General features: G+C 36.5%; 1 protein-coding gene across 1 annotated transcript in view; it reads left to right on the forward strand.

The window, feature by feature from the left end:
* Window positions 1–22,500, forward strand: part of LOC122802118 (B- and T-lymphocyte attenuator-like) — a 157,891-nt gene that overhangs the window by 75,528 nt on the left and 59,863 nt on the right. The window contains exon 3 of the mRNA XM_044071801.1: window positions 10,321–10,656. Within this exon, the coding sequence (XP_043927736.1) occupies window positions 10,321–10,656 (336 nt within the window). The remainder of the gene's footprint in view (window positions 1–10,320; window positions 10,657–22,500) is intronic.

The following is a 22,500-nucleotide window of genomic DNA, read 5'->3' on the forward strand; positions in this document are numbered from 1 at the left end:
TAAAAAATATGTATTTTGTTTTAAAATTGTGTGACAGCCAAACTCTTACTGTTGATCTCAGTCTATCTTCTTTCCCATCAGAGCTTCTGTAAATTTCCTGTTATTATACCTCATATTTCTGCTCTCTTTAATACTGCATTATATCAGTAGCTGAATTTTAATAATTATATATTGTCTTGTCTGCTGTATTTGCATATGTCTCTCTTCCAGTAACCACTTTCTATGAAAGCAATGTGAATGTATTAATTACAAGTTAATATTTTATTATTTGCACTTATGAACTTTGCTGTCTATACTGATCGCTGATAGCTGCTGTCTGTGGTAATGTGTATACTGCAATTACGTAACTTTTCTTCTGCTCAGGCCAATACCTCTCAACTGTCCCTGATTTTATCTTGCATTTTTGCCTTGCACATTGCAATAGCTTATTTTTTTACTTTCTTGTAAACCCTTGAAAACTGCAGTCAGTCAGTGATCCTAGATATCAGAGTTTCTTCTTATTATTCAGAAAATGCGTGTTGAAATAAAGGTTGTTAATCTATTAACTTTTTAAGTGAATTAGAGCAATATTAAAAAAAAAAACACCCTTGGTTATTTTCAATTTTTCTCCCTTATTACTTTTGGATTTGTCCAGAATTCTTAAACATAGAAGTTGAAGGGTGTACTCAGACCTGCATTTAAAATCTTTCTTAACAAGACTGGACATCCCAGTTATTAAACCATATACATACACATATTCATATAAACATACATAACTGTGATATTCTGGAGGGCTTATGGTTATAAAGCAAACACATGAAAACAGGTTTCTCAGATTTTAGATTGAATTTATTTACAAGGGAAAAAAGAAATGTACTTTTTTGTCATAGAGCATGGGAAGTACAAAAACAAAAGTCCAGTTCATTTTCCACAGTCTTTCCAGAGTTCACTTCAAAGATGGAGTATATCTTCATAGACAGTACCATAGCAAAATAGTTTGCACTATTCCTTTATACAGCAATGCAAAAAAATGCACTTGAGTCACTAGAGTTTTAGTATGTTTTAACACACAATTAGGTGTAGGTCTAACAAGATTTTCAATAGCTCTTTTCTAATCCATTCTTGTAAACTATTAGCACATTTACCACAATGTAAGAGGAGGGGGTGTCAATTCATCTTCAACTACAAAAAGATACTTTGAACAAAGACCTGCAATTTAACAACTGTTTTGGTTGCAGCTGTATAATTCCTTAGTATACTGTAAAACAAGACCTGAGACACACACAAATGAGGGTCATTCAAGAAATAAGAGAAGCAGTCCTGTTACAGGCCCTATATAAGATGACAGTGACTGATACTAATCCCATTATATGTTAATGGAATGGGAATACACCATTACTTCCTTATGTCTAGCATGACTCATATAAAGCAGACTTGAAATAGATTCTGGAAAGAAAAATGCTTAAGGAAAAATAACATCACGTTAATATATCAAGCCCCATTGACCTCCATTTTGCAGAAAACATATTAAAATTCTATAAGAAGCAATCAGAGTGATTTTGAGGTTTTAAAAATAACTCAAAACACAGAGATCGAGTGAAAAAAAATAAGATTTTTTTAGTTCTAATGTGGAATTTTTCTTTAACGCATTCAAGCTTATAACGCCTTTTGTATACTTCCAGTTAACACCCGTAGCTTCTTATGGTGTCCAGACTTTTTTTAGGTATTGCTTCTTTAAGTAAGTGACTTAATAGACAGTATTAGAAGGGACAAAGAGTAATTAACAAAATGACATTAAGACTGTTAATCTAGGATGCCCTGCAGTTAACAAATTACCCATTGTTTGCCACTTATTATTTATATTTTCACATTTATGTTCAGATTTTCAGAACTGAGAGAACTACATGCTGTTAAGGGGTAAGGTATGAAATGTCATGGTGGGAGAGAGGGGGATTTCATTGTCAATGTCCATTTATATCACAATATGATGGATATAGTGTTAGTAATTATGAAAATTAGCAATATATCCATATATATATATATATATATATATATATTTAATACTTCAAGTGACTTATCAACTATTGCATGGCATCAGGTGAAACCTTAGATGCTGAAGAAAACTGTCATTGATATTTACACTATCGGTTTCTCATCCTGATATGTTACTTGTATTGCTAATTATACAATTAAGTGTACGTTTTCACATTTCTGTAAATATCCCAATAAATATGACTCAGAGATGAATTTTATACTTCATGAGAAAGCTTATATCTGGTTTACAAAAGTGTTCTAACTATATGGCTAGGCTGTACCATATTCAAGATATGGTCGGGGTTGGCATAATGGCTAAGGTGTGCACCTCACAAACACAAAGTCCAAGGTTTGATTCATACCGTTGTTATGTGAGTGGTCATTGGCTAGGTGTGTAACAGTCTCTAGACTGATTGCCTAGTACTTACATAGTATGGCATGATGATTTGTTTGTGAAAATTTAGTGTACAATATAAGTTTGGGTTTGTCTGCATTATAATATATTATAGTATTTATGGAAAGAATATGAATGCAATATTATTACTGTAAATAATACTTCTTACTAATAGCACTGGTATTTGTACACCTGTGATAGCCTTCATAAAGAATATTTAAATGTATCTCAGACTTTTTAATATGATTTTACAGAATATGCCCTGGGATGCAAGGATGCCTATAGACTGCTAGAGGTGTGATATTCCACATCACATAGGTGTTAATGAATTAAAGCAAATCACATTTTTTTCTTTCGTAGGGTATGACATTCTGTGTGATACTGTGGTTGGTATTTGCCGTAAAAAATGAAAGTGGAAAGGAATACTCCAAGAAGTTTCTGAATGAAGAAAACCCAACAGAAGCAGAGCAGTACTGCTGCATGCACAGCCTACAATGAAAAAGGAAGAAAAACCAACCAAAAAGATGAAGTCAGGGAGAGTAGCAGGTTCAGATAAAGTCAAGCTACTGAGCTTTAGGGAAAAAATGGCTTCTCAGGGCTCTTATCATAGTACGTCGAGAGCGAGAGAGAGAGAGAGGACAGGTGTATCCTGTGGGAGTGATTAATAAGAACTTTGGCACACTTGTACAAGAACAAAGGGAATATTCTCAACTGTGGACAGTACAGAGGTATCAACCCCCCCCCCCCCCCATTTCACTGTATTAATGTACTGGAGAGGGTGACTGCTGTGGAATTTGCAATTTGCAGAGTAGTAGAAAAAAGGATGGAAGCTGAGCAGTTTGGAGTTAGATCACATTGCAGCACAAATGATGCACCTTATATTTCATAACAGTGTTATAACACAAGATCACAAATCACAGCTATATTTCATGCACTATATTCATACTAATATTAGTTATTCTTTTAAACCTCATACGCATTTGCAGACAGTAACAAAACCAATGTCATACATACTTAACTCCACACAGCAGCTTGCACAATCTCAAACTATTAACTGCTGTAAAAAGAGTAGTCAGACCACTAGACCATCAGATGAAGGGCTTAGACCCAAAAGCGCTTATATCTTTGTGATTTTACTTTTTGCTTTTATTAAAAGTGTGACTCAGCTTGGTGGTCTGACTGCTCTTTTTACACGTTTTATTACTTGAATTATTTTGGGCAGTGGACCTTCAGTGAAGGACTTCACTTCTTTTGCTTGTTTCAAACTATTAAATGCTGGGAAGCCTACAGGCGTCATTTACTAGATATAAATCAAAACTGCCACTGGTATATGTTAAAATTTTAAACAGAATTTGTCCAATAAAATGTATGCACAAGAATCACAAACATTTTGCATTATCAATTATAACAGCTATAATTCTATCTGTGACAGTCACTGAAATCCTTTATCCTGCAAATGACACCAGCTACTTAACAAACATGAGCTAGTAACCCTAAATCTAGGCAGTGTTAATAGCAAACTATATCAACCTAAGCTGGTAACCCTAAATCTAGGCAGTGTTAATAGCAAATGATATATCAGCCTAAGCCGGTAACCCTAAATCTAGGCAATGTTACTAACAAATGAAATCAGCCTAAGCTGGTAACGTTACATTTAGGCAACATTAATAACAAATGATATCAACCTAAGTTGGTAACCCTATCTCTAGGCAATGTTACTAACAAATGAAATCAGCCTATGTTGGTAACCCTACATTTAGGCAGGGTTAATAACAAATGATATCAACATAAGCTGATAACCCTAAATCCAGGCCGTGTTAATAACAATGATATCAACTTAAGCTAGTAACCCTAAATCTAGGCAGTGTTAATAACAAATGATAACCTAAGCCAGTAACCCTAAATCCAGGCAGTGATAATAGCAAATGATATATCAACCTAAGCTAGTAACTCTAAATCTAGGCAGTGTTAATAACAAATGATAATCTACACCGGTAACCCTAAATCCAGGCAATGTTAATAGCAAATGATATATCAACCTAAGCTAGTAACCCTAAATCTAGGCAGTGTTAATAACAAATGATAACCTAAGCTGGTAACCCTAAATCTAGGCAGCATTAATAACAAATGCTAACCTAAGCTGGTAACCCTAAATCTAGGCAGTGTTAATAACAAATGCTAACCTAAGCTGGTAAGCCTAAATCTAGGCAGTGTTAATAACAAATGATATCAACCTAAGCTGGTAACCCTAAATCTAGGCAGTGTTAATAACAAATGACATCAACCTAAGCTGGTAACCCCTAAATCTAGGCAGTGTTAATAACAAACAACATCAACCTAAGCTGGTAACCCCTAAATCTAGGCAGTGTTAATAGCAAATGATATCAGCCTAAGCTAGTGACCCTAAATCTAGGCAGTGTGAATAACAAATGATAACCTAAGCTGGTAACCCTAAATCTAGGCAGTGTTAATAACAAATGCTAAACTAAGCTGGTAACCCTAAATCTAGGCAGTGTTAATAGCAAATGATAACCTAAGCTGGTAACCCTAAATCTAGGCAGTGTTAACAAATGATATCAACCTAAGCTGGTAACCCAAAATCTAGGCAGTATTAATAACAAATGATAACCTAAGCTGGTAACCCTAAATCTAGGCAGTGTTAATAACAAATGCTAAACTAAGCTGGCAACCCTAAATCTAGGCTGTGTTAATAGCAAATGATGACCTAAGCTGGTAACCCTAAATCTAGGCAGCGTTAACAAATGATATCAACCTAAGCTGGTAACCCTAAATCTAGGTAGTGTTAATAACAAATGATAACCTAAGCTGGTAACCCTAAACCTAGGCAGTGTTAATAGCAAATGATATCAACCTAAGCTGGTAACCCTAAATCTAGGAAGTGTTAATAACAAATGATAACCTAAGCTGGTAACGCTAAATCTAGGCAGTGTTAATAGCAAATGATATCAACATAAGCTAGTAACCCTCTATCTAGGCTGTGTGAATAACAAATTATATCAACCAAAGCTGGTAAGCCTAAAATCTAGGCAGTGTTAATAGCAAATGATATCAGCATAAGCTAGTAACCCTCTATCTAGGCAGTGTGAATAACAAATTATATCAACCAAAGCTGGTAAGCCTAAAATCTAGGCAGTGTTAATAACAAATGATAACCTAAGCTGGTAACCCTAAATCTAGGGAGTGTTAATAACAAATGATATCAACCTAAGCTGCTAACCCTAAATCTAGGCAGTGTTAATAGCAAATGATATCAGCCTAAGCTGGTACCCCTAAATCCAGGCAGTGTTAATAGCAAATTATATCAACCTAAGCTGGTAACCCTAAATCTAGGCAGTGTTAATAACAAATTATATCAGCCTAAGCTGGTAACCCTAAATCTTGGCAGTGTTAATAACAAATCATATCAATTCAAAACTTGGTTAAATCATCACAAGCCATCCGTTGTGTCCATTACTGAATTCTGGTTTAAGGACTATTCTTGGATTCCACATTTTGTGTTAAATGAATACTCAGCATGCTGGATAATGTATCAGGGAATAGACAAGTTGGGGTAGTATAACTATCTGTAAAAATAACTAAACTTCAGTTCAACAACCCAGCATCATTGCCAGTATTTGAAGATAGACTGCAAGATATACCAAACCATTCAAATGAAACTAAATTTATTATTTGTAGTGACATTAACCTTGACTGGAAAAGCTCTATTAAAAACATTTTCTTTCACTTTCGCAACTTAACAGATGGTCACAGTATCAATGAGGTTTAAACCCAGTAGAAAGTACAATTTCCTGTTAGACATTATTATAATCTAAATTTCTGAAAATCTATGTAAACCAACATTCCTTTAAAATGATCTTAGTGATCAGTGTCCATTCTAGACTTGGTGGTTTTTAAAACACATCAATTCTCCTAAAATTAAACTTAATCCTTCCCAAACAGTTTTAAAAAAGTCTTCATTATTAACAGATTTCAAGCCATGGACTTGTCTGATTTTTACAGTTATACAGATCTAACACTTACATTGTATTGCTTCTATAATCTACTCTCAGTGATACAGGACAGACTTTGCCCCCTACTAAAAAAGGACTATTAAAAGAAACCATGCTCCCTGGATAAACATTAATTTGCAGGCACACATTAAGAAAAGAAATAAAGCATGGCATTCATGGAAGCAGTATAAAATGAGCAGTTCTTTAAATTCATAGGTTCATACCAGGCTAAAGATTTTTGAGTCTTTAAAAGTCTAGTCATATAACCCAAAGTTATCCCATGGGCTGCTTTGCCATAGAGGTTGTTTTAAGGGATATATGTTAGTTAGAGTATGATTTAACTACTGCTTCAGTCCACCAGAGATGTAGATGTCAGATCAGGGGTGAATTTCTGATTTCCTATCCACCTGCCCAGGTTATGCTTAAATAGGGTTAGAGTAGGTGCTTTACATGGATGGCAAGCTTATCCCAGAGGATGGGAATTCTGTAAGATACATGCCTGCCCCTGCAACATGTCCTATTTAAATTGCAAAATTTAAATCCTTGGATCTAGTAGTTCTGATGCTGTTCATTTTGTGGATCTGCAAAAGGTCCATCAGCATAGCTTTCAAGTGTCAATCTCCATAATGTGGAACACTACCTATAATAATGTGGATGGTTAAAATGTGCTAATTTATACTTAGAAAACATTACTTAGATGAATTAATAATATTCAGCATTATTTACAGTGAATATAATTTATAAAAGTTCTTAACACTGTGTGTGACAGACCCTTTTAATGCGGATCAATGAGGAATATGGACGTTTTAAGACTCGGAATGAGGAATGTTCCTCATAATGAGGTAAACTTGAGAGGTATGCCCATCAGGGTGATCCAAGGATGTCTTGTATGCCAGACATAAATTGCTTCTCAGCAGACCGTAGGAAAGACATTATAAAGATAGGGCCCCGAACATTGTTTTGGTGATCTTTTCAAAGAAGTCTGCCAGGTTAAGTTGACATGACCTGCCCATGATGAAACCAAACTGGGTTGGGTCTAGTGTCTGGAGATTTCCTATGTCATTATTGATCATTTCCATGATAATTCTTTCCATGGCTTTGCATATGAGACTAGTGAGACTTATGGGTCTGTAGTTTCAGGATCTGTACATGTCCCACCTTTGTTCAGAGAGATGACAGTTGCTGTTCTGCACTTGCGATGCACGTGGACCTGTTTGGAAGCTACTGTTCAACAATGATTTCAGAGGATCCGATAGGTCATGTTTCATGCTATTTACAAGGCAGCCTGGGATATTATCTTTGTCCATCAGTTCAGTGTTCCTGGCCTTAGAGACAACATTAAGGACCTGTTCCCAAGTAATAGCAGCGGAGTTATATTTGATTGTATTTTCAGTGGGAAGACTGAGGGAGAGAGGGGTAAAGTTGCAGTTAAATTTGTCTGACAGTATGTTTGCTATATTCTTCTGGCTCAGTATAAGTGGCTCCATTAGCACTGAGCTTTGCACACAACTGTGAATTGCCTCTGATGTTGCAGACATAGCTAAATAATGCCTTGTGGCTGACCTTGGCCTAGGAGGCCAAATTTACCTCAGATTTGGCTTTGGTAGACTGTATTTGTCCTCTGAATTGTATGTTTAATTTGACGAGAGTGCTTTTATCCTGCTGGGTACTACACCTATTAATTTTGCCATGATTTTCTTCCTTCTGTTATGCAGCCTGTTGATGTTGTGATCCCACCAGGGTGGATGTTTTTTTTTTTTTTTTTTTTTTTGAGTTAGTTCTGTACTTATTCTTGATGAGTACAGCTGCCTCTACACATCTGTTAACATGCTTGTTTAGGGTTTCATGAATAGTTCTGTGTAGGCACCAGTGTTCTCAGGGATTGGGGAGGCTTGATATTTTGCTAGGTTGTCATTTATTAGTGGGAAGTTCCTGAATATTCCAAGGTTAGCTGGGGTTCCAGGTTTTATTTTTACTTCAAAGGAGACTTTTTTGTGGTCTGACATTACCAGAGAGGACATTACATTAGCGGGAGTGCAGCACTCTGCCATATTAGTGAGCATCAGATCCAGCACATTTGCTGTTGTATATGATTCCTAGTTAATAGTGGGGTAATTAAAGTCGACAATGAATATGGTATTGGATTGGATGGTGAGTGTTTCAAGTAAGCTTAAATATGTGTTATGTGTTTCCTGTGTTATAGAGAGAGACCTACAGCTTGCAAGGAAGTGGTATGCTATTTTGTACATGGAGAAGCTCAAGTGCATTGTTCTGTTTGATTAGCCTTGAGGTATATTTATTTTTGATGTAAATTGAGACACCTCCACCTTTAGTCCCTACCTGTATAGTAGATAGTCTAAATGTGTAGAAGACCTTATAGCCTTGCACTGCTGGGGTGGTCTCTGTGGCTTTAAACCATGCCTTAGTGACTGAACAGATGTTAGGTTCTCTAAGGTAAAGAGAGCTTGTAGGGAGTACAGTTTCTTGTTTTGACTTCTAGCACTGAATATTAATTGAATTAATATTTGAAAGCACAGAGGGGAGAGGTACAGACCATCCTTGGCAAAGCAATGTGGTCTGTTGACCACCTCCTTCCATGCTGGTGAATATTGCATGCTTTAGAATGACACCATAAACTAAGCCAATTATTAAAGTCAGTCATTTTCTATTTGCATTGTGGCATCACCCTTGGAAAAGGTAGAATGCTGCTCAATGCTAGGCTCATACTAGCCTTGGACAAACATTCCAAAATCTCCAGGATGTCTCTCTTCATATAGTCTAAGGAGGTACATCTCAGGTCATTTACACCTACATGGACTTATGTTATACTGGTACCTGCGGTCCAATGACCTGGGACCATGTGTAATTTGACAAATCTTGCCTCCTGATAAATAACTGACTATGGCTTTCTTCTTACTCAGCCTGGTGAGATGGATATCAGTATGTCTCTCAATGGAGTCTCCAATGATCAGAATGTTGGATTGTGTTGTGGTTTGCTGTATGGGCTTAGAAATAGAGGCTCCATGAGATGTGGATGTATGTGTTAATGTGGGTGTTGTTTTGAAAGCATGCATTTGGGTTTGCTGAGGGCATTTGTTTTGAGTACTTTGTCTAGGAGGTCTTTGAGGTTTAGGAGGTTACATTTAAATGCCTCAGCATATGTGGGTCTATGTGTCTGTTTTGTACTTTGTGTGATAAGTACAATGTGTGTACTACTGACAACCTGATTGACATTAGGAGTGCTTTTATGTGAAAGGTTTGCCTCCAATGACATTGTGTAAATACATCTCTCACATACCTTATCAGTTTGCTTGAAAATTAGCTGGCTATCAGTAAACATGAGGGAAGTTTTGCATTGCCTCAGGATGCCTATGTTCACCAAGCTTGTACTGGAGATAGTTGGGAAGTTCATATCCATGGCAACAGTACAGTTTTTGTTGATTAGACAGTTGCAGTAAGAATATAAAGCAACATCAGGAGTATCAGGTTTGGAACTTTGGGGGCAGCGCTTGTCACTGCAAACTAGTTACCTGTGTTCAGCAAGCTATTAATGAAACTTCAAGTGTGCTTTTACAGGCACTGCCAAACACTAGAGGGGAAACTAACAGAGTAGTCCTCGATGAATTATCGATGAAGTATTTAGGGAGATATTCTGAAGTTAGGCTAGACAGTAACTAATGAAGTTTAATAACAGCTTCCTGTAAACTTTAAATTGTATTCAAGCATATGTTAATATTATAAGAACTTAAATGCACTACTTGCCGTAACTAGGAAGAAAGCCAGAGGCAAGTATTGCAAGACAATGTATGAATGCAATTACAGTAAAATTGTGAGTCTTTTTACATTGCTTATACTAGTGTTGTATGCAGTTATCTAATGCTCATCTTTCTTTATTTTGTACAGGAATTGAAGAGCCCTGCTTACTCGCGATATCTGTCTACAGACACACAAAATTCCATACTTCTGAGGGACAATCATTGACCCTAAGCTGCCCTGTAAATTACTGCATAAACAAAGGGACTCCCATAGTATCCTGGTGTAAACAAGAAGGAAAAACCTGCAGTAGCCTGGAAAATAAAGCAGAAGCAAACATAACATGGACGCCATATAATGAAACATTTGGAAATACCTTATTTACCATTCCTTCAGTTAACATCAATGACAATGGTTCATATGCCTGCAAAGCACAGCAGGCAGGACAAACAGCAAAGAGTCATTATATACAGCTCCTTGTATCAGGTGAGGATCAGTATTGTAAGCTTCATATATGCTACTCCTTGTGTCAGGTGTGAAAGATCGTAAACTTCATATATGCTACTGCTTTTGTCAGGTGTGAAAGATCGTAAGCTTCATATATGCTACTGCTTGTGTCAGGTATGAAATTTTGTAAGCTTCAAATATGCTACTCCTTGCATCAGGTGTGGAACTTAGTAAGCTTCATATATACTACTACTTGTATCAGGTGAGGATCATTACAAGCTTCAGCTGGTTTTAAATATCAACAGCATATATAATTCATAGTGGCTATACCCACTGTTTTCAAAAAAATACTAGTTCATGTTTGCATTCAATGCAATGTTGTGTATTTAATGTTATGTACCTTTTAACACCTCATATTTATTTCTGTTTACAAATATTTTGATTTGTTATGCACTTACAGCATATTTAATGTCACAGTCCCTGAGCTCAAAGCAACAGTGCTACAAAGCAGATTTCTGAATAGGTGCTGTAAGAAGCAATAGTGCATTTCTCTTTCAGAAAAGCAGAACTAGTTGCAACTACATATGGAGTATGCATTAAAGGAGGCCATTGGGAGCCTACATAGTTGTGTGTGTGTGTGTGTGTGTGTGTGTGTGTGTGTGTGTGTGTGTGTGTGTGTGTGTGATCTATAGAGCTGTATAAATGTATTGGCATAGTACACACACACACACACATTATGGGGATCTATACACACACACACACACACACACACACACACACACACACACACACACACACACACACACACACACACACACTCACAATATAAACAACTCCATAATCAAGTAAAATGTCTAGTGTTTAAAAATAAAAAAGAACACTACCTTAATCTACAAAATCACCATAAGCAAACCCTAAAAAGTTTTGGAGTTCCAGCAACTCCTTACTAAACTCAGGCTCAAATAATAATCTTTGTCCAAATCCAGATTAAACACCCACTGAAGTAGCCTCACTCTTTAACTCATATTTCATAGATACCATAGCTAATCTCACCACCAATTTTCCACAAACCAACTTAGCTCCTTCAAATCCATCAAATACCTTTTACTTCCCCTTTACCCAGATTTTCTCTCTCACCTATTCCTACTGCCACTATAAAAAACTACTTCTTAAACTCAAACCTGTCACCAACACCCCTGACAACCTACCTCCAGAGCTCCTACAAGTATCAGCTAACTTTGTTGCTTATCCCATCAGCATTTTTCTTAACAAATCTATTCAGCATTCCCAGAGTCCCACATACCTACAATGTGGAAAAATGCATATAGTCTTCCTCTTCATAAATGTGGAAACATCTCATATTATTTCCAACTTTAGACCTATTGTTATACTCTCACCTATCTCTAAGATACTGGAAAAATGCATTCACACTCAACTTCTTAATTATCTGCTACACAACCAAATCCTTTCTCCCACTCAGCATGGTTTTAGGCCAGGCTACAGCACCACCACAACTCTTATGTCCTTCTTGAACACAGTTAACTGGGTCTGAGATATTGGAAAAATTATCTGTTCACTCTTTCCTAACCTTTTTAAGGCCTTTGATATGGTCTCCCACCCTCTTCTTCTTACTAAACTCTCTAACTTAGGTATCTCTCCACCTACCTTAAATTGGTTCTCAAACTATCTCACAAATAGGCAACAGTCAACTAAGTGGCAACATTCTTTCTCTCCATTCCTTAACACAACCACAGATGTTCCCCATGGATCCATGCTAAGGCACCTTTTGTACAACATTTGTATCAACAACTTCCACACCACTCTTAATCAAAGTACTGTCATCCAATATGTGGATGACTCAACCATTATCTGTGCTGCCAACTCCACATCTGAACTACAGCAACTCACCCGATGTGCCATCACTTCTACCGAAACATGGATGACCAATAATCCTCTTGCCCTAAACCCCCAAAAACTAAACTTGTGCTATTTACTCATAAAAATAAACACTTCTGTAAACAAGGATGAATTCATTATTCATTCTTAAAATAACAATTCCACTGAGGTTGTCCGATATACAAAACTACTAGGTGTCATCATAGATGAAAACCTAACACCTGACCTGCATATTCACAGCAGTATAAAAAAAATCAAAAACTTTGCATTCTCTATAAACACAAATACGTCCTCAACAAATCTGCAAAACTATTCCTAGCCTCTTCCTTTCTGCTACCATCTCTTCTATGTGGTGCCCCTCTCTTTATCAATATCCAGTCCTCACTGAAATCCAAACTTGACTTATGCTACAATAAAATTGCTAAATCTGTAACCAATGCAAAATATTCATCTCACCATTGTGCCTCAGTACGACTTCTATACTGAGTAGAACTCCTTCATTGTCTTATATATTTGCAATTAACAACTGCACACAAATTTATATTCAAGCCATCAAACTGCCCTGCCCTTTCTTCTCTACTTGATCTGTACCACCCAAATAGACTCCTCTGATCTGAATATCAACTGCTCCTGAACATGGAAAAAACAAACCTTTTAGCTGGCCAAATACTGTACTCCTTTACTATTGCTAAACTATGGAACACTCTCCTACCATCACTCAGGACTACCAGAAATGCAATTCTCTTTAAATAATCCCTTAGACAACACTCTTTTCCTCTGTGGAAGTGTACATGTGCCAAAATTGCACTTCCCAATACCTGCTGCTACCCTACACCTTCATTAACTACTACCGTGTTATAACTCTTTCTATCTCATTTTACTTAACTGCAGTACTGGCACTATCTACTACATTTGCTCACCTATATTTCAATTTAGGACTTCACAAGTGACATTTATTCAAATGATGTAAGAACCTGAAATACTCACATGAGAATCTTAATTATCCTAATTTTATATCCTGGTAAATCCACAAAAAAGGCGCTGAGGCTCTCAAACGAAACTCCTTCTTTATTCACAAATGAATGGTAAGCGCTTTCACTGGCTACAGTACGCCAGCTTCTTCAGACCAAATTCAAACAGATTTAAAACAGTCCCCACTCATTTTATATACTATAAAAGTACACAATTAGTAAGCTAATTAATTAATAACCTTACAAGCTATCAATTTAAAACTTTTCTTAAAAAAACAGTACTTAAAAAAAGCCATTATTTAAAAATATATATAGAATATTGAATGAACCAACTTCATGAGCCGAGTTATTGGTATTAAGTAAAGTGCAAAATATGTGCAACATATATCTTATTGTCCATTTATCCAAACATGAAATATCAAATGTTGTATAAAAATTATTTATATGTAATACATTTATTAATTTAAACACATATAAAATATATAATTATATAAAATTACCAGTTCCTACTAATAAGAATGGACAAGTAAATAATAATATCCAAATGCCATATATATATCCCTAAATTACCCTTAAAAATCATCTATCCCTAGGCATAAATATGTCTATCACTATTAAACTGTTATTCAAGTATGAAAACTTTTTTACCTACTATAAATTCATCTATTTAGAGCTTTCATTTTAAGAAGGCATTTAATGGATATTTGTTCATTCTATATATATTCTATATATAGTTTTAAATAATGGCTTTTTTTAAGTACTGTTTTTTTAAGAAAAGTCTTAAATTGATAGCTTGTAAGGTTATTAATTAATTAGCTTACTAATTGAATACTTTTATAGTATATAAAATGAGTGGGGACTGTTTTAAATCCATTTGAATTTGGTCTAAAGAAGCTGGCGTATTGTAGCCGGTGAAAGCGCTTACCATTCATTTGTGAATAAAGAAGGAGTTTTGTTTGAGAGCCTCAGCGCCTTTTTTGTGGATTTACCAGTTTATGTTTTTGTTTTTGTTTTTAATTTTATATCCTAACTTGTTATATTCTAATTGCATAAACCACTTTATCCTTGATGTAGTAATCTAATAATGTACCCAGATTTAAAATGTCTACTGCAGCTATTGCATTGTTATGTACGTATCATGTGGATCTATTGTATTGTATGTATTGCTTATTGCATGTACTGTATATTTGATTGTGGATCTTTTCTCCCTGGGTCTCTACTGAAAATGGGCTCACTATGGCTCAGTGGACCATCCTGGTAAACAAATGCAAATAAATAAATAGAGAATGCAACATGCCTTTCCTAAAAAAGGAAGGGTTGCTATAACTGAAAAGCAGACACATTTTCCTACCAGTAACCACCATGAAATGTAGAAAACATTTCTTGTGAGCTACTGTATGCCCAATAAAAGTAAATTTCGTGCATATATTCAAATGAAGGTGGGGACCATCCTTCTAAAGAAGTACTGATAAATGAAGCCTTAATTAACTGTTATCTTAATGGAGTATTTTAATGTGAAGTTAATAATGCATGAACTTGGTCACTAAATTCAATGTGGATTGTAAAGTTTAACTGCTGTTTAATGGAGGGTGCTGAATAGTTATTTAGCTTCTTTCTTTGTCACACCAAAAGGCAGAGAGAGAGAGAGAGAGAGAGAGGGAGAGACAGAAACAGATGCAAAAGCTCATAAGCTAAATTCTTGTGGATTACATTCATGGAAAGTTATTAAATCAGGTTTAAAAATAATTATATAAAATGAGAAAAAGTGGCACAATGATTGTTTTTGTATTTTTGACAAAGTAATATAAACTTGTCAAAGGTTTCTAAAAAAGTGTATAATAAATCTTTAGTATATTGGTTACTAAAGGTGTGCATGTTGAAAGAAATGTGTTAGAAAAATGTTCTTGCAGTATGAATTGAGTGCTCATAAATACTTGTGAATAAAATTATTGAATCCAGTTGTATATATGGCAAATCTGTGAATATTAAAACTACAAAAATAGCTTATTATATTCCAAAATCATTGAGGTGTCAAATTACCTGTGACTCAGGAAAAGCCATGGAAATTTCCCCAAATGTAAGTCCTGCTAGTCAGTGCAAAATGTGAAAAAGTGATGTCTTTATAACAAGTGCAGCATTAACCGATTTAAAATTGTCAAAAAAATCTTTGAAGTGTGTACACTATGGTATACTGAGAAATAATCTTCATTAACTTTCCAAGAAAAATAAGAGAGACAGTTCTGGAGTATGTGCTGTAGGAAATGACTTCACTATAATGTTAAAGTGATATTGATGCTAGACGTTTAGTGGTATTGCATTTCTAAAGCAGTTCAAATGTGATGATGAACAGAAGCCCATCCAGTAATATTTCTGTATTATACTGTTTGTCCTGTGACTAGAAATCACATTATACTCAGGTAGATTTGTGGCATGTAAATTAACTGTGCATTGAAAAGGTGAAATCCAATAGTGTGAGCCTTTGAATAAAAAAAAAGTTGGTAGCTGGAAACCAAAATAAGTGTAGCCTTTGCAGTAAAAATTAAAAATGGATTGTTGCATAGTGAGTGTAAAGCTGACAGCTGTATGTTATACTGAAGAATCAAAAATTTGCTGTTGATACATTTCAGATCTATGGTGCTGCCATAGTGAAAAGGAGTACTGCTTATATAAACAAGACATTTCTTGTATTTGTGGCTTGCCCTGTGACTAAAGCAGGTGAAAAGAATATACTGCTTATATAAACCTAAACTTTCTTGCATTTGTTAATCATCCCATGCTTAAAGCAAGTGAAAGTCCGTGTGTTCTCTTGATTTCTTAAGGGAATTCTTTTTCTTTTGAAGTTGTTTTAGCAGAAACTAATGAACATTCTTATCTGTGTTAGTTGTGTTTCTTGAGAAATAAAAGCAAGTAAATATAAAGGTTGCAGTACAGTGGGGAAAAGGGAATTTTCACTTATCCGTGCCATAGTACGACCGGCACAACAAGCGTACTTATCCAAAAGTGCTGCTTTGGTGAACACACACACACACATATATATATATATATATATATATATATATATATATATATATATATATATATATCTTTTTTTTTTCATTGTTTCACTTATTTTAAACATGCCTGGGTATATTTTTCCTCTAAATTACTGGAAGATTTGTCCTGTACCAGTGCTGAAACATGAACTGTTTTTTGCTGAACAGCTGCATGATTCTTTCCAGCAAGAGTTTTCCCTTCTTCTTTTCTGGTTGATGTTGTGGTATTTTCTCTAAATGTCTTCTCTGCTGGCAGCCAAGCTGTGTAATTACAGCCCAAGGACTGAATTTATTGAGTTTAAAAGCTTTAGCAGTGTTTTTCACTAATGCAGTTTTCATGCTGGGAGAGCTTTAATCAAACCGTTGATCAGTGTGCAGCCACCTTACTGTGAATTGGTAATGCTAATAAACTGGTGTGCCAACAGGAATATTTGTCATGTGCTCATATGGAGACTTGCTTTAGCAATGCAAGTCTAGAAAAGCAAATCCTTTGTTGGTGTTATATTAAAGACTTGCAACAAAAAAGGAATGTGTAGCAAAGTCACTTCACCAAGACACTGCTGGCATTTGTGAAAGTAAGGTTGGTATAAGATGCAGATTCTAAAAATAAAACCATGTGACAGATAAAAGGGGGTTCACTTCTTTGTATATCATCAGTAAAATGTGTTGGTGTTAATCATTTAAAACCCTGTGACAGGTATGGGGGGGTTGTTGTGTTAAGCATGAAAGAGGTTGATTCTGAAAATAAAACATCTGAATATAAAAAGGGAGTTCAGTGATGTGTACCATAACAAAATAAATATATTTGCAGACCTGATGGCACTGGTTGTAGATTGCCTGAAGTGAAAATTGAGAAGCATAAAACGTCAATACCCAGAACACAAACTGTGCTGCTATTATGGAACATGAACAAGTGCTAAAGTCTGTTGAGGTACAGTAAGATGAATTAGTGATGCTGGTCAATCAAGCCTAGTTGTAGGACATCAGAATCAGAATGCGTTGTATCAGAATAACTCTGTTAGGCAGGACCAAATGGATATTCTGATTAGAGAATGAGTGGCCTGTAGATCCCCACGCTGAGTGTAGAACAAACATTCTCCAGCAGGGTGTTAATCTGCAGGTAATGCCCAATGATATAGGAGTCCACTTTGCGGAAGCATATCATGTTGACACAGAGCTCAGGCTAAAAGTTACCTAACGGCCGCCATTATTTTACACTTGCTAAGAAGAGCTCTTGCTGTTTAGTGAGAGTGTAAAATAAAAAAGAAAAGAAAATTAAAACCAAAAGTGTGTGTGTTTATACCTGTGTATGTGAGTGTATGTGTGCATGTGAGTGACAGCGAGCTTGATCAAGCCAATATTTTATATTTGCTAAGCAGTACTTTTCCAGTTAAGCAAGTGTAAAAAGTAAATGAAAAAGAAAAAAAGTGTGTGCGTGTTTATTTCTGTGTGTGTGAGTGTATGCATGCTTGTGTGCATGAAAGCCGAAGTGTGTGTGCATGTGATGAATGAGAGTGATCGAGCACTGGCAGTGGGAGCAGTTAAGAGGTATGCATACCTCTTGACCTCTTAGCTCAAGACATTGTCATGAAGCCTAAAGTGAAGGAAGAACAAGGGCTCAAAATAAAGACATATTTTAAATACTGCTCTTATAAAATAATTTCTGTAATAATAGGATTTGTATTAGCATGTATTTTCTAAAATGCAAGTTGTGAGAGAGCGAGTAAGATTGATCGACCATGGGCAGAAGCAGTAAAAATGTTTTCATGCCTCTTGAACTCTTACCTCAAAAAATCTAGCTAAAGCCTGAAATAAATGGGAACAAAGACTGAAAAATATGAGCAGATTTTAAATATTGTTCTTAAAAAGTTAGAAGAGTTGCTTAAATAACATGATTTATGTTAGTGTTAATTTTCTGAAGGAAATAAAGTCTGAAACTCAAATGTGTGTCATTATTTTGTAACTTCCATCCCCAATGACTGACAGAAAACACCACATTTTAGGAATAAGGGACCAAAAAAATGAAGTAAATATTTAGATATTTTTAAGTTGTTATGTTTTGGATGTAAAATGCTTCTTCCAACACCATTTACATATACTACAGCAAGTTTGAAGTATTAAGAGGAGGAACTATTTTACAACAAAAATATATTAAAAATATAGTAATACAAAATAATAAGTAAGAAAGTAAAACACAATTTTACAGACATCCCATCTGCTAAGCTCAATAAGGTCCTCTGTGGTGTGTGTTATAACACCCTTCCAGGAGTGTAGAAGCCCTGCACCTGTGGCGATGGGCCTCCTACACCCCTGGGCAAGCATTATTTACACAGTAACACATAGCCTGTTGGGCATTATTGCTTGCTTCTAGTGTTGAAAATATGCAAAGAAAAGCTGACAGTGTCTGGCTGTAGTGAGTCTGAAAGTTCCAGAAGAGATGGTGCTTAAGGGCAGAAGTTGTTTTTGAGGGAACTGACAAAAAAATAGTATTTGAAGAGAAATTTTGTTTACAAGATTTGTACTTTTGTTATAAAGGGCAAAAGAAAGGCAAGAGCTTTCAACTGCTCACCTTTACACATGCCTGCTAACCCTAACTTTCCCCCTCCCCTACCCCTAACCCCAACCCGAATCTAAACCCTAAGCCTAACCCTAACCTTTATCCTCCACCTCCCCTAACCCCAACCATAACCATAACCATAACCCTCCCCCCCTTAATCCCCAACCCTAACCATCCATCTCCCCTAACCCCAACCCTAAGCCTACCCCCAACCTTAACCTTAACCCTCCCCCTTCCATAACCCCCATTCAAACCCTAGCCCTAAACCTCCACTCCCCTAACCCCACCTCTCACCTAACCCTAAGCCTAACTCCTAACCCTCCCCCTTCCCTAACTCCAACCCTAACACTAGCTGTAACCTTAACCTTCCCCTTCGCCTCCCCCAACTCTAACCCTGCCTCTGACCCTAATCCTAACATCAACTTCACATACTATGTTTCTAAAACCCCTTTCCTTAATAGTACCACTACATAATGCCAAAGAAACCAGACCACACACAGGATCAAACAGGCAGAACACTATATCCCCTTACCTAATCCTTACTCCATCCTTAACCATGAACACTCACATATACACTAATGACTTTAATGTAATCTTGTACATTTTAACAACCTGTTTAGTCAAGTATTACTTTTCCTGACACTCCTACATTCCTACACTATATAAGATTTGAATTCAGCGAAATCACATTCACATATAAAAAAAAAATCACTCATTTGTACAGTCACTCTTTTCTTTACACCAACACAAACCTAACAGCCAAACATGCTGTCAGCCAATTCTTTTGTACTCATATTCTCTAACATTGAAGCACAGAAACATTGATGCACATTACTTCAGTTTCTCTATGTTGAGTCTATCACGCATAAAATAAGATCAAAACTACACTGACAAGAAAAGGGAAACAAAGGCCTCCCTTTTTTGATTGATAAACTTAAAAAGAGGCCCAGCAACCTACCAGTACATCCAGACATAGTCTAAATAGTGATAATGTTTGGAAAAGGATTTTTCATAATATAATGTATAGAGTTGGGGTTATGGGCAGCAGCCGGGTTGGGTTAGCACATATGAGTAAGGTGATACTGGGGGCACCCCATAGCACCTTATAGATGTGCTAACCCTAATCTTGTCTATAACCCCATCCTTACGCTTTACCTTACAAAAAACACTTTCCCCAGCAGCACCACCACTATACAAGATACCAACAGAAAGACTTTACATAACACTAAACCTATCCCCTTACCTAGCCCTCTAACCCAAAAATCAAAGGCATACTGACTGTCCAGGTGGAGTGGGTACATTAATACACACACACACACACACACACACACACACACACACACACACACACACACACACACACACACACACACACACACACATACCCCTTTTATGAAACTTTAGGTATATCCAAAAGATTCAGCATTAAAAAACAAAATAGTTAACCCTCATACAAGGATAGGAACAGCTGATATTCCAAAATTTGACAATTCTGTTAGACAAAAATAAATACCTTCAATAAAGAAACACAACAGTAAACGGTTTACAATCACATATTTGATCGTCATTTAAACAATCGAAATAGGTTCGAAATTAATTTCCCGGAAATGTTTTGTTGATCACCACATTGTCGAAGCTGACAAGGGCGAACAGTCGCTATTGTCAGCTCTGACATTGCGGTGCAGATCACACTATAGTGGGGATCGGGAAATTTACCCTTTCCTTCACTGTAGTGCGATCTCAGAGTTAGAATATATAAGTAGGGGGTGTGTGAGGGGCGCAGCCCCCTCCACATGGGGGGTGCAGGTGGGCGAAGCCCCCCTGCAAAACATGCTGAAATTTGGTTAGGTGTTCGGAGCATTTCAGTGAAGTTGAATTTTTCGACATTCGACTTCACTGAAATGGTCTGTTCGACATTTACTGTGGTCGATGTTGTGCTTTCTGAATAATTTTTTCAGATATTTGCACTTTCGGTCACAGTAATCTGATAGTAAACCCAGTAAACATTGTTGATTATAAGTAGAGTCTGCTAAATTTACTGCAACCATATATATCCTAGCCTATCTACGCATTTTTCCCAGGGCAAGTAAACACTTACCCAAAACTTCACAAAACACACCATAGTATCTGAAACCCACCTAGGATGGTGGCTATAGCCCCCAAAAAACTATACAGTGGATACAAAAAGTGTACACACCATTTTTAAAATGCCAGATTTTTGTGATATAAAAAAGTGAGACCACAATAAATCATTTCAAAACTTTTCCCACCTTTAATGTGACCTATAACCTGTACAATTCAATTGAAAAACAAACACATTTGTTAGGGGAAAAAATATAAAAAATAAAAAACATACAATAAGCTGGTTAAATAAGTGTGCACACCCTTAAACTAACACTTTGTCGAAGCACCTTTTGATTTAATTACAGCATTCAGTGTTCTTGGGTAGGGGTCTTTCAGCATGGCACATCTTGACTTGGCAATATTTGCCCACTCTTCCTTGCAAAAGTGCTCCAAATCTGTCAGATTGTGAGGGCATCTCTTGTGCACAGCCCTCTTCAGGTCACCCCATAGATTTTCTATTGGATTATGGCCTGGGATCTGGATGGGCCATTCCAAAACTTTAATTTTCTTCTGGTGAAGCCATTCTTTTGTTGATTTGGATGTATGCTTGGGGTCATTGTCATGCTGAAATGTGAAATTCCTCTTTATATTCAGCTTTCTAGCAGACACCTGAAGGATTTGGGCCAAAAGTGACTGGTATTTGGAACTGTTCATAATTCCCTCCACCTTGACTAAAGCCCCAGTTCTAGCTGAAGAAAAGCAACCCAAAAGCATGATATTGCCACCACCATGCTTCACCCTGGGGTTGGTGTTCTTTTGGTGATGTAAAGCATTGTTTTTGCGCCAAACGTACCTTTTAGAATTGTGGCCAAAAAGTTCAACCTTGGCCTCATCAGACCATAACACATTTTCCCACATGCTTTTGGGAGACTTCATGTATTGTTCTGAAATTTTAGCTGGGCCTGAATGTTTTTCTGTGTAAGAAAAGGCTTCTGTCTTGCAACCCTACCACATAGTCCAGACATATGGATAATACGGGAGATTCTTGTCACATGTAGTACACAACCAGTACTTGCCAGAAATTCCTGCAGCTCCTTCAGTGTTGCTGTAGGTCTCTTGGAAGCCTCCCTGAATAGTTTTCGCCTTTTGCAACATCACTGTTGTCCAATATTTTCTCCACTTTTTGATGGCTGTCTTCACTGTGTTCCATTGTACATCCAGTGCTGTGGAAATTTTTTGTATCCTTCTCCTGACTGATACCTTTCAACAATGAGATCACTTTAATGCTTTGTAAGCTCTCTGTGAACCACGGCTTTTGCTGTAGCAGACAACTGAGTAAATGTCAGGAAAATCCTACTAGGAC

This window comes from Protopterus annectens, chromosome 5.part0, assembly GCF_019279795.1.
Source record: "Protopterus annectens isolate FY-2018-M chromosome 5.part0, PAN1.0, whole genome shotgun sequence".
Classification (NCBI taxonomy): domain Eukaryota; kingdom Metazoa; phylum Chordata; order Ceratodontiformes; family Protopteridae; genus Protopterus; species Protopterus annectens.